Here is a 13,449-nt window from a genome sequence, read left to right as displayed (position 1 = left end):
CTTTTTATAGGCATCGTTGTTTAGTTCATGTACAAAAAGTAGTAGATTATTAAACCCAGTTCATCTATTTGCAATCAAACATGAGTCAAGAAAAAGAAAATTACTTTGGGATCCATCGACTGGCATCTTTTGTTGAACACTTTAGTTCAAAAACCCATGAATCACATTTTGTAACTCATTAAAATTGGGCTTATGACGAAATTTCTTTTGCTGTACTGTGACTAACACACGAAAAACAAACCTGCATGTGTTCAAATCTGTAGCAACTTTCTGCAGGAACAGTGCAGTTTTGGACACTAGGTGGTGCTAAAGGACCAAGTTATAAAGTAAAAATAATGTTATGAAGTAAATGCAGCAAAATATATAATGCTGCAAAAAATGCTTTAAAAGCACGGCAGATATTATAGGAACATAAAAAATAACACTGAAGACAAAATACTTGGACGTGGTTATGTTAAAGTTTTTTATAAGGCAACATTCTGACTATAAACTCACATCAAGTCACCAAATACATATAAAAACAATTATATGATACTGTCACACACAAACTAGTTACTTTTTACAAGTACAAAAAAAGAACACAAGTAAGCTTACACAGCATAACGGAAGAGGTCAGCCAGCGACACATTCTTCATTCCTCCAGGAAAAGATATGCTTATGACACATAAGATGAAGCTTATTCAGATCATTTCACATGAGGTACAAGATGAGTAGGTTTCCTTTAACATAATGATGGTGTCGTGATGAGAATCCAGTCTCATATACATCAACACGAGGGAGAAGTTCATACAGAAGTCTTTATACAAAGTTTTTCTTCAGTGTGCAGCTCCTGCATCAGAGTGCAGTCTTTCAGTTCAGAGTGCGCAGAGTTCACTCAGGGCCGACGCACGCTTTCAAAATCAGCAATCACATTCTGCTGAGAGACGACCTGCAACACAGACAAAATATCACGACATCAGCAAAGTCAGAATGGCTACTGTCAATTTGACTTTTGTTCTATGAACATTTTAAATGGTGCAGCTAAAGCAATTATCAATTATTGTCGGCAATAATTGCAACTGTCGGCAGCTGTGGGTCATTAAGCCGGCTTGCTCCTTCCTAAATCACATTCTATGAACGTATGATTAACATCAGTGATTCTGCAGCTAACATTCAGTCTGTAATTCAAAAGAAGTAACTGAACAAACTGCCGTTCAGGAATCAAAGACAAGATAGCACTTTACTTTTTTCTAGCCTTGCTGAGCTGACAAAAACTTTAAAATGAGACAGGTTTGAGTGCAGGACAGTTCTGTAGTAGGTTTGTACCTGAGCGAGCGGCGGGTGTCTCTCTCCAGGTTGTTCTCTGGACCTTCACTCTCATAGGAGGCCAGTTGTAGCTCTAAAAAAAAAGTCAGCAAATCAAACAGAAAACAATGGAATAAGTCTCACACTATCAAAAGAGGGATGCTGATTTCAATAAAATGGATGGACAAAAAAAAAAAAAAATATATATATATATACACACACACACACACACACACACACACACACACACACACACACACACACAAACACATATATATGTATATATACACTGCTGCTTGAAAGTTTGTGAACCCTTTCATTTTGAGAATTTCTACATAAATGTTGCCCGAAATATAATGAGAGTATCATTTAACTTACAGATAAAAATGACCCAACTAAACAAACTACACAAAACAATATAGTTTCTCATTCTCAGCATAATATACCTAAAGTTAACAAGAAATGTTAAAGCTAAAGATTTTTAAAATAGTTTTTTTTAAATAAATGATCTATTTTTACTTGTATAATTAATTTAACTGATACAAATTTTTTCTTTCGTTATTTCTAGGCTTAGTTATGATTGTTGTTACCCATTTAACTTTTTTGCTATTATTATTATTTCTATTAGCTTTTTGATCTCAATTATTGTTGACTATTGTATTGTTTTATATATAGTGCTATACAAAATAAGCTTGTTTTTTTTATTAAAATGTTCCAAACTATCCATCAGCCAGTCTGCTTTACAGTTTTCCTGTATGTAGTACTGTAAAGAAAACCTGTTCATTACAGCAGGTCACTGGTGGACACTCACCGTCCTCTGTGAAGACTGAGACACTGATGAGATACTGCAGTGTTTTTCTGTCCCTCTCAAATGGGCAGATCACCTGCCTCCACGACAGAAACTCACTCACTTGCTTGGCCAGCTCCCAGAATTTCTGCCAGCAAATCGAAAAAGCAGTTTGGTAACTATGGAAACTGGGTGACTATAAAATCATAATAGCAGCTACATTTTTTTTTGTCATGCCAAAAATATCCACACCTCGGATGCTATAAATAGAGGCTTTGTTCAAACTTCTAAACTGCTCTGTAAAACCTGCTTACCTCAAAATTTATGTGTCCGTTTGGCAGTCGGCTGGCGCAGCCCTCATTAAGGAAGTAGATGTCCTTAATGAACAAACTGAAGAATGGAATGACAATCTGAAGGAAAGAGATCAGAACGTTTGAGTTTTAACGCTAAGATTTCCCCCCGCAAAAAAATGTCTGTATGGACTGGCAAGTGTACAGCACCCTTTATAACAATGTTTACATATAAACAAGCTCTTCATTAAACTGAGGGAAAAAGTTTTTCCATGATATGGGCCCTTTAAACAAACACTGCATACAAAATAGTCACAATCCTACAAATCATTCACAGACATGCTTTTTTTTGTTTACTGAGGATAACATTTTAAGGTTTGAACAACATTTATACTCACCAAGCTGGACCAAACATTACATGCAATGAGTTCAATGAATTATTGTAGTCTATTTAATTCTTGAATGAACATATACATTTATTCACATTTAGACCAAGTTTGTATGTAACAGACAAACCAACTGTTTTCCAATGACCTTAATCTTCACTGCGCTGGTTTAAAAATAAATGTTTTATTTTGGGTGCAACCAAGAGCTGTACGAAAGAGAGACACAGAACTAATTTACCTTCTCTCTGGCAGTGTGAGCCGTAGCGGACCTCTGAGTAGCTCCTCGCAGTGCAGTGCGGTAGTTGTAGAAATTATTGGATGGATCCATTTGATGCTATCAAAATAACATATTTTTTATTAAAAATTTTGATCTTTGTACTTCAGAACACAAAAGTCTGTCTCTTTCCCATTTTGTCTCACCTCCAGGATTTCAAACTTGTCTGTGTTGACTTTGCCCCAGGTCTTCTTCAGCCTGGACACAGGGTTCATGTTCATCCCAGCTGTTGAGTGAAACACCATTGAATGAGTTCAATCAATAATTCTGATTCTAAGTTTTGAAGTGGCTGAGCCAGACTGAAATCCTTTGTAAAATATGCCAGTAACACACCTGTTAATAGAGGTGGGTAAATCAAGGTCCAAAAAGTAAAAGTCCTAACCAAGATTTTGTTCCAGTTGCTTGTCCTCTCTCGTTTGTTCAAACCAGCAGCAATGGTGTTCAGACTGCTGGAACAAAATCCTGAGGAGGGTTTTTACTTTCTGGGCCTTTCTTACTCACCTCTGCCTGTAGATTAAATTAATGTGTCATGGTATTAAAAATCATTATATTGATTGGCACCAATACCCCACTGTTAATAAACTAAACTACTTGTCACTCTAATGTAATATGTAATTAAAATAAATATTAAAAAATAATAAAATGAAAAAAGACGATGAAAAAAGAAGAAAATTTTAAATATTTGGATACATTTTCTCCCTATCAAAACTTTATACACTGGATATGATTTTTGGAATTGCGCCATGCTGTTTGTGCCGCCACAAAACAATGTTGCTTCTAACAGAACAGGGAACCTGTGACACTGGAAATTTTTAAATTTTGCATAAGTGAAAGAAGTGAGGACAGCTGTAACTTTTTTAGTTCTTCCACATCAACTCGGATGTCCGTAACCCAGTTTGAGCTCAATTTGAGCTGGTTGTAAACTAATCCCTTAGTTTAGTGGAAGTTAAGTGGAAAGTTCTAGTTGCTGGAACACATTTGATTCGTCAACCTGGTTTTCAACATTCCAAGCCACAGACAACCGTGAATGGCCAGTGAGTTTATATTGCCTGTGAAAGTCCGCAGAAGAGAAGGAAGAAAATTGCTGATGTTTACCTTCCAGTGAAATCACATTTGGTGTGTGGTGTGAGACACAAGTATTCAAATTAATTAAGTGACGTATAAATCATTGGCCAGTGTATAAAGGCCTTCACTCTCCAACTACCAAAGCATTTAACTGTGGTAAAATCACTCTAAAGTGCAGCCTTTTATGGCTGTTTGCATTTAAAAAACTTATAAAAAAAAGAAGCATGAACTCACTAATAATGGCCATCAGAGAGTTGAAGTTGCCGATGTTGAAGCATTCCCGTGCCACATCGATGAAAAACTCCAAGGCCCGAGCTCTGTGTTTCTTCTTTATTGGCTAAAAGATACAAACAGCCATCAGAGGGCAGCATAGTGTTAACAACAGCAGAAGAGATAAGGAGGGGGAGACAACTGAGACTAAAATGGGGTAAAATGAGAACTCATTTTTGGTGAAACATGGAATATAAATCTAATTTTAAACTAATCCAGTACATCACTGTAACACAGTCGTGTAATAAATGTACAACACTGGAACATTTGAGCTATAAATACCCCATTAATTACGGTTATGCTTTTGTTCTCAGAATAGACCAGAAGTGCTCTCACCAGGCAGATTTCAGTGGCCACCAGATAACTCAGCCGATTGAACCACTCGATATACGCCTCAAAGTTACTTGCTCTTCTTTTGCTGAAAAAACTCTGTGGACAAAATTTTCCATGTTAAGTTGTACAAACAGCAATTGCGGCAGTTATATAAATAATGATGAATGATTAGAGCAAATCAACTGTTTTTCCACATTTAGCCACCGGATCATGTGGTCTTATGTCATGTAGAAATCATTTAGAACTAGTTCAGTGAGTCACCCGCAACCCATTTAGCGGTCTCTTACATAACACGAGGTCACAGGGGCTTGGGTGAAATGCTCACCTTATGATTGTCGGAGGGTCTTTTCTGAGCAAATGCCTGGACAAACTCCTCAGGGCCGATGTAACTGAGTCTCTCCTGTCATTTAACAACATTAGAAATGGTCAGATAAAAATCCAACACTTCAACAATCTCCTATACATCAGGATTGTTCACACCTGCCTTATCACACTGATGAGCTGTGCAGGGCATTAAGAGACATGATGGCAACAGTCAAAAGCACAGTCTATCTCCTAGTCCCACACAATTGCAAAACAACTGACAGCAACTACAGCTTGGCAATACGACAAAACAAATATAAAAAATTATAATTATCATGTGTATTTTCTAATCCTTAATATTAAAGGGCCCATATCCTGCCTTTTTCTTGTGTTTTATTTTTCTCACTCTTTATGTCTAAGAATTAAGCAAGTATCATTTGTTACTGTACCTTTGAGACTGATATATGTTAATGAGAAGCAAGCCCTTTTTATTACTGTGCCTTTAAGACTGACCTACGTAAATAATCTCTGTTCTGATTGGCTGCCTTCAAAACAGGTCTGTTTTGAATACATTGTTTCTGTGATGTCACAAGAACCAACTCATTTACATGCATTCACCTATTTAGCCCTCCGCAGTTTAACACCACCCAGTTACACTGAAGTTAAAAACGGCGTTTCCTCTCTGAGTGCTTTTAAGTGAGGTACAACACAGAAAAAAGGGTTCTAAATAGTACCAAAAAGGCTTTCATGATACAAAGAACCCTTTAATCATGCACAGGGTTCTATGAGCATCCATGGTTCTATATAGAACAATTTTATTTCCAAAAAACCCCTGAAGAACCACCATTTTTTGAGTGGCCAACTCTTTCAATCAATTAAAAATACCTCAAATCTACATTATGGACACTGAACATTTTCAATGTTTTATTGAATAATTTGCGCTGTTGCTTTATTGCCCAGAGCCTGCTGCCAAGACAAAACTACAAGCATAGTGTAAAATTGAAAACCACAAGAAATTAAGAGGCGTCCCTCACTCACCATCTCGATGTGTGTGAGCTGCTGGGCAAGGATGAAGGGGTCATCACAGACGTTCAGAACACACTCCTCCCTGCGCACCACATGCTGCTTAGCCTTCACACCACCCGGTTTCTCCACTGCGGCTGCTGCCGCTGTGCTGGACGTCACCAGAGATTCTTCGTACTGTCCCAGGATGGTCAGCTTGCGTAAGAGCCGCTGGATCAGTCTCTGCATGGCTCTCCGGGACAGCTGTTCAACATCAGGAAAAGGGAAGTCAAAAGTCAGTCCAAATCTTATTCACTGTCTGCTAGCGTACTGACACTCCTTACTTTGACATGCCCATGCTTGCGTAAGCCAAATGAAAGCTCAAGCCAAAGAGAAATGAGTATACTTATGACACCGGCATATGAGGAAAATGAAGTCCATCTACAAAACTCCAGAGTGAAGTAAGGCAAGCACAAAAGACTAGTATTCTGATCCTGTCCAAAAGTATCCAGGTGCCCTTATTAATTTTACTTTAAGGTACACTCATTGCTGACAACTGTGACCAACTACGCACTATGCTGGAAATGCACTGCCAATAGGACTGTGATGCTCTGGAGCAGCCATACATGAGCCTTAGTTCACCATACCCACTGCTAAGCATCAGCCATAGGGGTATAAAGCACCCCACATTGGGTGGTGGAGCAGTAGAACTGCGTTCTCTGAAGTGATGGCACTCCATCCAGTACCTCTGGGATAAGTTGGAGGAGGACAGAATAATTAACTCTTTTTATATTTTCAATTTTCAAATCACAAGAGCTGCAATTTTAACGATCTCCTACAATATTCAGCAGGTTTTAAGTGGGGAAGCTGCCTAATAAGCACAGTTTGTCCAAACAAATAGATGTGCCAGTCTTTCTAGGAGAAAAAGGCCTGGAGTTTAAACTATAGAAAGTAATTTTAATATTTGCCAGAAAAATCTGTTCAATATTTTCCCCAAACTGTGTAGCCCCACGCTGGAGAGTTACTTGTGATCCAGAATTGATCAGGGTAAAAATACCCTTGATTTTCAGAAGAAATGTTAGATGAGCAGGTGTTTACAAACTTTTGGACATACACTGAGTAAATCTGCTTTGCACTATATATAAAACACACTGGCCTGGGTCATTGTGCCCAACATAATCAGAAGAATACTTTGATTAAATATATATTCAATATAAAACCCTTCATTAGTTAAATCAGGTTTGAGCAGGGAAAATATTAAAGCTGTAAGGCACAGAACAGAACATAGCCCCCTTAGTAAGTTATATGAAGATATATGGAAGTATCCAAAATTTGCCAACCCCATCATTCTATGCATATCTTCAGATATTACACTGAGATAGATACTGCATTTTTATTATCTATGTGTAGATATTTTCCTTGTCAAAATGTACACGTTCCTTAATTCAAAATGGTCCAGATTCAGTGCGCTGAGTTTTATCACTTCATTCTCACGTGGCAGCACCATCATCCTACAGAAGTGAAGGCTGCACTCTTAGCCTCTGAATCATAAAAAGTATGCTGCTGTAATCTCATCACATTGTTGTACATGCAACAGCAGTGAAAACCCGAATGCATTCAGAGAAAAATGCAGCATGTTTAACTCTATCACACGCTCACGCAGGCACCTGATTGGCTGGTAGAGTATGTCGCCTAGCGACAGATCAAAGAGAGGCCTTGAGTCCATATAAGCAGAAAGCAGAATGAAAAGGCGATGATGTCACCAGCTGTAGTGACGGCCAGTGATAGTATCAGAAGGATGACATCATCCCCACTGGCCAGTCAATGCTGAACAAAAGGGGTGCTGCTGACCTCATCTCCAAAGGCCAGCCGGTGGGTCATCTCTTTTAGGCTGCGCATCATGCGCTCATCCCTGAAGTCGTACGGAAACGTCTCTGTCCATTCTGTCAGCAGCTGCACAATCTTTGGAGCGATGTCCCGGATCCGTTTCTGTCAATCAAGGAAGGAGCGTTTTAGAACTCAAAACAATTTTTAGCATAACATTGATGTTGGTATTCTTGTAATCAGAGCATAATTGTGTAACGTGTAAGTATGTTATAGTAGACCTGTATGTAAAGCACATGCAAGGCTTTTTACTCAATAACTGCTATTAATTATTTAGTAGGGGCCTTCTAACCCTGCACTGGCAAACAGGGAAGGAATGTTGTTATGTAATTCAACTGGAAACCGTAGACTGTTACACTGAACAACATCAGAACATAACACCACTGAAACAATCAGTAAAATCTGAGCTTTTCTAAAATAGTCAACTGCCACTTTAGTCTTAAAGGGACAGTCGTGGACTGGAAGTTAGGGAACTGGCCCTGTGACTGGAAGATTGCCCATTCGATCCCCAGTGCCGACAGTCCATGACTAGGGTGTCCTTGAGCAAGACACCTAACCTCCAATTGCTCCCCGGCTGCCGTGGATAGGGCTGCCACCACTCTGGGCAAGTGTGCTCACTGCCCCTATTGTGTGTGTATTCACTAGTGTGTATGTGGTGTTTCACTTCACGAATGGGTCAAATGCAGAAGTGGGAATCCCCCGTTTGTGGGATTAAAAAGTATCACTTAACTTAAAGTCACACAGTACGTAGAAAATTGCAAATATTGTATGTTATTTCATTTAATTTTAAAACCACTTAATGTTTATGAGTAACACCACTGACACAATCTTTTTAAGAAACACAAACCTAGCAGTAATTTAGCCAAATTTATCATAAATATAAAATGGATGTCTTTTACAGTGGATTTCTCGGAGTTCATCCTTTTTCCTTTGATGTATCAATAAAACAAGCAAAAAAAATCTTCCAAACAAAAGATTTCACAAAAAATCTTTGGACAAGATTTATTATTGAAATGAAATTATACTCATATTTGTAATCATTTTAATGTGTATTTTAAATCATTAATAACAAACAAGCATCAAAACTATTGTTACATGTAAAAAAACATAACATTTAAAAAAGAACTATAGCTTTGTTGGGCTGTTAGTTTTGTCAGTTAGCAAAAAAAGTACACCCAACGTCTGTCTGTGTTTTATTATTATGATTATCATTATTATTATGAGTTATTAATGAATTAAGTATAATGCATAAATGCCTTCATTTTGGAATGTAGTGTAACACTACTTTACATTACAGTATACTAGGTTAACACTTTAGTACACTCAAAATTAATGAAATCTAGTTGCTAGGTGCTATATTTACAGCACATACCTTATCGATCTGTGGGTCGCCCACTCTGTGGTGCTCCACGCACAAGTAGCACACTCTGGACATGAGCTCAAACGGATGCAGGAAAAGACGTGAGCTAAGCAGGAAGGTGAAGATGTACGACCTCTGAAATAAGGAATAAGAAAGAGTGGTAAACACCTTCCCTTAAGGCGAGGGAAGTTTATTAATAGCATTTCTATGGAAGTCCAGATGCTTACATCAGGGTAATAGTCCACTGTAGGGACAAGGTGCTGTATAAGAGCCTCAAGTGACCCCGATACAAGATTGTTGTCATGATAGATGAGACCTCCATAGCTTTCCTCCACTGGTTTGTAGTGAGAGTGACTGCTGCCATAAGGGTTGGGAGTGAACTTGGCTGCAAATGGAGTCGTCTGGGGCATTCTGGTCCTGAGGGAGAAATTAACATCGGTCAATACACACCGGAAGGCCGTCTGGCACTTTCCAGTTTCGCTCTCAAGTTGCCATAAAGGCCTCTCTCTGTCCTATATGTGCTCTTAACTCTCCTAACACTGTTATGGGATTAGAGTAAAGTCCTAATGGACATGTGGCTTTAATGGCAGTTCTTTCTGGCTTACTGATCTTCTCCATTGAGCTGAACCATGTCCAGCTCACTGGCTGAATATAGAACAGATCCAAAGAGAGAGAAGACTTTTGATCAAATCCAAATGAGCCACTACAGACCTGAGAATGAAAAGCATAACCCATTATATTTACTTGGTTTGAATGTGCATATTATTGCCACATGAATAAGATATGTCACACTGACATAACTAGGGGCAAAAGAAAGAAAAAATAATCAAATGACTATGGAGCAAGTAATTGTGTGCATATAAACCTAGAGGTGGGCGACATGGAAAAAACGTCGTTTTACGATACTTCAAGAAGTAAGATGTGTCAACATTAGTTTTTTCCTGACATGTCATAAACTGGAACAGACAAAGCAGTGTCACACTTGAAAACTACTATCAAAAACTATGAATACATGTCCAATTAAACATCTAATTAAGTTCTCTTTCTAATCAAGCATGACGTTGGGAAGCATTTTTTAAGTACTGAAAACTTACAAACACTTATTGTGATGCAATTTATCACAATAATGATAAATATTGTCATCTTGCACAGCCTTGTATGAACTATGAATCCCTCAACCCCCCACAGGCTTATTATCGAGTTATTAAGACTCAGCACTCAGTAACTACTATAAACTGCTTGGAAACTACTATGCAACTGATATTTAAGACATGTGGCTAAGTAGTCCACTAAATTTACATTTGAGAGAGAAAAAAAATCATATTTGCACAGTTTCCAACCCCTTACAAATGCAGCTGATCAGCCGAAAAATATTTAGTGTCTGAAGGCACTAGTAATGGAAGTAATGGAAGTGTAAAAATTGAGTGACATAGACTTCCACTACTTTTCAGCTATATTAGCCCCTAGCTAAAGATTATTATATGGGTCTTTTGTTGGGCTATTTTTTAGCTTTGTAGCTTCTGTGTAAAAAAGAAGCAAATTTTAGATGCTAAACATGTCTTGACTGACTGACAGAAAAAAAAAACTGTGATACTGACTATTACGTTCCTTTTACAGTGGGAAACCACTGCAGACTTAATGTGTACACAATTCACACATAAGGAAAACACATTACACCATCATTTTACACCTCATTGTACACACCTGGAGTAAATTACCAGTTACACCATCTTTGATTTCATAACATTAATCAAACAAGAGCTAGATTTCTATGGCACATTTAACTAATGCCACCTGTCTAGGTAAAGGGGAACCAAGGGGAACTCCACTGGTTTGTCCAAAATTCTACATAATTAAATGGTTGAGACATAAAGTCGTTCCGAGTGGTTTGGTGTGAAATGCTCAGTTCTAGACAAACTGAATAGTTCACAGTGGTGGTGATAGGAACCAGATGTCCATCTCGAAAAGCTCCCTCACAGAAAGTTACTATATGATGAGGTTGTGGCTTAAAGTGTACTCGAGGCCATTTGAGCCTATATGTTTCCCTGCAAAGACCCATTTCACACCAAATTACTCTGAATAACTTTACGTTTCAAGGACTGAATTATACAGACATTTTTATGCATTTGGTGGAATTCCCTTTTAAAACTGGGTCCACTTTTCTTGAAGCACTAACCACACCTCGTCTATTGGTCTACAGTAAATTATTAACCAACACAGTCTCCTTCACGAAGCACTTCCAAGTAGTAAGGCATTCCACCACAAAGCACTTGGGCAAGGAGGTCATGCTCATCAATCTTTATGGTGTTGAGCAAGTCCAACAACATTCAGGAAACAGATAAGTACTACACCTTAGACTACGCAGACCAACACTGATTATTTCTGGTATTTAAATGAGCAGTAAAGAGAAGAGGAGCCTACACACGGAGGCCATGAAGTTGAAGTGAAAGGCAAAGAAAGAGGAAAAGTAAAAACAAAAGCAGTCTAACCACATACAGCCCTTCCTTCCCTCAAACACTACTGACTCATCTGTGTTGGAAATCGATGGTGAGTGTGTGTGAGAAGGAAAAACAGCTCAGGGAGAAAACAACATGGCTGAACTCTTATCAAAACAAGTACCTGAAATTACTTAGCGCACCTTACAGACCGTTCTGTCTATATTAAGGTGCCAAACGCAGAGCGATAAGACCATTACTGAGGACGGAAGGCTTATCACACACCTTAAACAGAGAAGGCGAGAAGACATTAAAGTAAATAATGAATGACTATTACTACTGAAGCTGAAGTTAGCTTCTTCTTCGCCAGCTTCCTACTGGAATCCCCGTTCCACCTTAAATGGTACGTTACAGAACATTTTACAGAACGTTAAGTCACAGAACGTAACTGCTGCACCGTTTAAGGTGGAACGAAGAAGCCAACTTCAGCCTCGTCTATTACTAGTACTTAAACTTCCATATGCTGCACTTAACTTTATATTAGGACTTTGCTGAATCTTAATTTAAATCACGCAGCCAGTGACTGGCGAGTGTCAACAAAACATAGCTTAGCAACTTACCGAGAAAAGCAAGCAATGTGCTGACGTGAAAGATCCTGGACAACAAAAAGGGGGAAAACCGTGCAAAAAAGCCCAATCCCGGTTTAGATTCGCATCCAGATATAAAGAAAACAGCAATAATCTTCCTTTGTTTTCGGTCTCCGTGGCACAAAATACCGTAAGATCGCATAAACGTGTAATGAGAAACTTAAAGGCGACGCGCAGTAACTTCCATTGTTAGTCCTGTAGGTTAATCCAGTGTGAGACTGCTGGGAGAAACGCGATGGAGCCATTAAGAAGAGACCGGGCAAAGAGGTCCCGCCCACAACTCAGAGGTAGCGAATCGCCGCTGGAGAGCACGAGCGTTGAAATATCTGAGCGATCTTATTGGGCAACTTCGCGTCCATCACCGTTCAAAACACTCCAGTGGCAGTTTGAAACGTCCCAAGAAAAAGGGTGGATTGTTCTAGCACGGACGGGCGATACCACTGAGCAAGGCTAATATCCCGATACCAATACCGATACCAGTACTTTTGAAAGTTTACTGCACACAGAAAAAGAGGAATTATTCGCAAAAACAGTACATATGGACATCTAATGCATACAATAGTTATATTAGAACAGTTTGGAAGCAAAATTCAGACTTTTGAGATCACCGTTTTAAGTAAAATAATAAACAAAAGACACAGATACACTTTTTAAATCTAATGTCTGCAGATTACTAGGAACCTGTGAAAAAGCTATATTTTTAAGTGAAATGTCAAAGCCTAAAGTGAAATGTTTAAGGGATAAATGAAAACATCTACATTTAATTTACGCAATTGTTAAAGACTGAAGTGCTAAAACTTTTTAAGTGATTTCCCTGAAGAGATTTTACACAGGAAAACTTAAGACCAAAGTTAAAAAAAATTACAAGTGATGGCTGAGAAAGCTGTATAAAATTAAGAAAAGCATAACTATATCATCTAGAATGTCTCATATTTACATAAAGTCTCAGGCAGAATAACTGTAAAAACACTATAGATAATTTTAGTGTTGTCAGAAAAGCACAATATATGAAATAAAAATACCTGCTGTCTCGCTCTTAGTACTCCAATCTTCACTGTAAGTGAAGCTACTCCTGAAACAACAGTTACTGATACAAGAAGTAATTCCAAACTGCTAGATGGCAGTGTAT

At 38.4% G+C, this 13,449-nt stretch overlaps 1 protein-coding gene across 1 annotated transcript; it reads right to left on the bottom strand.

Moving 5' to 3' along the window:
* Positions 1-436: 436 nt before the first annotated feature.
* rasgef1bb (RasGEF domain family, member 1Bb) lies at positions 437-12,550 on the bottom strand. The gene is made up of 14 exons (XM_017708158.2): positions 12,294-12,550; positions 9,466-9,655; positions 9,251-9,373; positions 7,846-7,983; positions 6,031-6,258; positions 5,015-5,089; positions 4,693-4,785; positions 4,321-4,423; positions 3,168-3,247; positions 2,986-3,081; positions 2,386-2,481; positions 2,096-2,219; positions 1,306-1,378; positions 437-928 (listed from the first exon to the last, which is right to left on the bottom strand). The coding sequence occupies exons 2-14, from the start codon at positions 9,646-9,648 to the stop codon at positions 907-909; spliced, it is 1,434 nt and encodes a 477-aa protein (XP_017563647.1). The 5' UTR covers positions 9,649-9,655; positions 12,294-12,550; the 3' UTR covers positions 437-906.
* Positions 12,551-13,449: the final 899 nt, after the last annotated feature.

The sequence above is a fragment of the Pygocentrus nattereri genome, chromosome 18 (assembly GCF_015220715.1).
Source record: "Pygocentrus nattereri isolate fPygNat1 chromosome 18, fPygNat1.pri, whole genome shotgun sequence".
Lineage (NCBI taxonomy): Eukaryota > Metazoa > Chordata > Actinopteri > Characiformes > Serrasalmidae > Pygocentrus > Pygocentrus nattereri.
This window is presented reverse-complemented; position numbering and strand designations above follow the sequence as displayed.

Coding starts and splice junctions, on each gene's coding strand:
- rasgef1bb (XM_017708158.2), bottom strand. CDS start 9,648: ATGCCCCAGACGACTCCATTTGCAGCCAAGTTCACTCCCAACCCTTAT. Junction 7,984..9,250: donor GCGACCCACAGATCGATAAG/GTATGTGCTGTA, acceptor CTTGATTGACAG/AAACGGATCCGGGACATCGC. Junction 3,248..4,320: donor CTCTCTGATGGCCATTATTA/GTGAGTTCATGC, acceptor TTCACTCAACAG/CTGGGATGAACATGAACCCT.